Raw genomic sequence first — 2,049 nt, forward strand, 5'->3', positions numbered from 1 at the left:
GCATCAACACTTCAGTGCTCCTGTCTCGAAACCCCCGGATGCTTGAACTATCGCGCGCATTAAGAACGGAATTGAAGTCGCCTAATACAATGAGCCGCCTCTCCGTGCAAAGGCGCTCTTGGAGGCTTTAGAAAAAGGCAACCCTTTCCTCAACCACATTCGGCGCGTACACGGTAACAATGCGCCGCTCAGTGCCGTTCAGACAAAAATCAAGCACAATACACCGGCCAGGCACACACAAAAAATAAGCCTGCACCTCTAGCCCCGGCATCTTCTTTACAAAAAGCACGCAGCCAGCCGATGTTCCCACTGCTTGACTGACGACAGCATAAAATCTAGTCGTGAAACATCGCACCATGCTGTCGGTTCCTTCGTTGCCGTCCACTTTCGTCTCCTGCACGGCCAATACATCTATCTCGCGCTCCGTAATAAGTCGGTACACCTGACCTTGTTATTTCCTTGCCGCCAGGCCCCTCACATTCAATGTAGCGACTCTAAAGGCGGAGGCGGGAGCCATTTTTACGCAAGAGGAAGGAACCAACAGCATGGTGCTTACCTTCCAAGTCTAGCGCGCAGCTAGACGCCACTGTTGCCGCCGGTATCATCCGGCGCAAGAACATCAGTCTTCTCGAGTAGTACCTTGCCTGCGGAGGAGTACCGTTTGTCAGCCGCATGGTTTGGGCGTGGCCGTAACGACGAACGCCGGGCTTGAGTCGTCTTTGCAGGGGGCTCCTCGACTCCGGGTGCTACCTCGTTGTCCCCTTCGGGGCTAGCCTGGTCATGGGGACGCTTCGCTGGGGTGGTAACGGGGGGCGTGACGCTTGTTGTGCGGGCGCCGGTATTCTCGTGGTGGTCCTCGTTCAGGTCCTTTCCCGCGACGACTACGGGCTCTGATGGGCACGCCCCGTTCTCTGACGTCTCGTTAGAGACGCCGAGGGAGCCTCCCGTCGGCTGTTGGCTCTCTGGTTCGTCGGCCGCTTTGGTGTCGTCACTGGGAGTCCCAGACGTCGCAAGCGTGGAAGCCGACTTGCCCGCCTCGTCCGTACCAGTGGCTGCTTCCTCCGCCTCGGCGATGTCCATGAGTTCCGCAGTGACGTTCGCCTTTCCGAGCCCGCTAGCTGACGCGTAGGTACGGACGCAGTCCGCGTCCACGTGTCCGTAGCGCATGCACAGGGAACACCTGGGCACCTTGCAGTCGCGGCGAACGTGACCCGTGCCGTGGCAACGCAGGCACTGCATCGGTCGCCCAGGGACAACAACGAGGGCCAGCTCACCGGCTACTCGGACCTGGAGTGGCAAATAATCCACCTTAATTCCGGGCTTCAACTTCTGTAGCATGGTCCTGGTGGTCGAGCCTTTCTCCTTCAAGCCTTGGACACGCCAACGCTCCCGCGTCACCTCCGTCACGTTGCCGAACGCTGCGAAAGCAGTCCGGATGTCGTCGTCCGCCACACCGTGCAGCATCCAATGCAGGCGCAGCTTTACCTGCTGATCTTCAGGGTCGAAAATAATGCACCGGCGCCCTTTCACTTGTAGCTCTTTGCAGGCAGCAAGTTTCTTCGCAGCTTCTGAGGTGCTCATCGTCACCGCCCACACGTGGTTAATCTGATACGCCCCCAACGCCACGACGTCGGGGAGCGCACCAGCGTTGGCCAGGGCATCCCGAAAATGTTCCACCCTGTAAGGCCTCGCTCGCACCTCTCCGTGAAGAAACACCGTGTTAAGAACAACACGTCCTGTATGCAGGGTAGGCAAAACAATTTCGTATTCCTGATCTGCGAAGGCAGCTAACCTGTTTCCGCGGCCAGCAAGTGCCGCTATCGCCGCTCCGCCGGAGCTCATGATCCTGCGTCCGTCACTCTCGGTGGCCGGAAGCTCGAATGATCCGCCATGCCAGCTCGATGGTACGGAATGAACAAAGGCGCGTCTAATGAATACGGTGTCTTCACTCACTCCCATCCTCCTCCCTTTCCTCCCGGCGAGGTTTAGGTGTCCACCGAGGTAGGAGATACAGATACATTTCCTTTCCTAAAAAAAACCAATTTACCG

The 2,049-nt window shown here is 57.8% G+C and overlaps 1 protein-coding gene across 1 annotated transcript; it reads right to left on the reverse strand.

Annotated features, from left to right (window-relative positions):
- Positions 1–277: 277 nt before the first annotated feature.
- On the reverse strand, positions 278–1,842 carry LOC149353935 (uncharacterized). Its single transcript, XM_089577426.1, has one exon. The coding sequence runs from the start codon at positions 1,840–1,842 to the stop codon at positions 577–579; it is 1,266 nt and encodes a 421-aa protein (XP_089433552.1). The 3' UTR covers positions 278–576.
- Between the last annotated feature and the right edge of the window lie 207 nt (positions 1,843–2,049).

Source organism: Amblyomma mixtum, chromosome 3 (genome assembly GCF_055824585.1).
Source record: "Amblyomma mixtum isolate Tamu chromosome 3, ASM5582458v1, whole genome shotgun sequence".
Lineage (NCBI taxonomy): Eukaryota > Metazoa > Arthropoda > Arachnida > Ixodida > Ixodidae > Amblyomma > Amblyomma mixtum.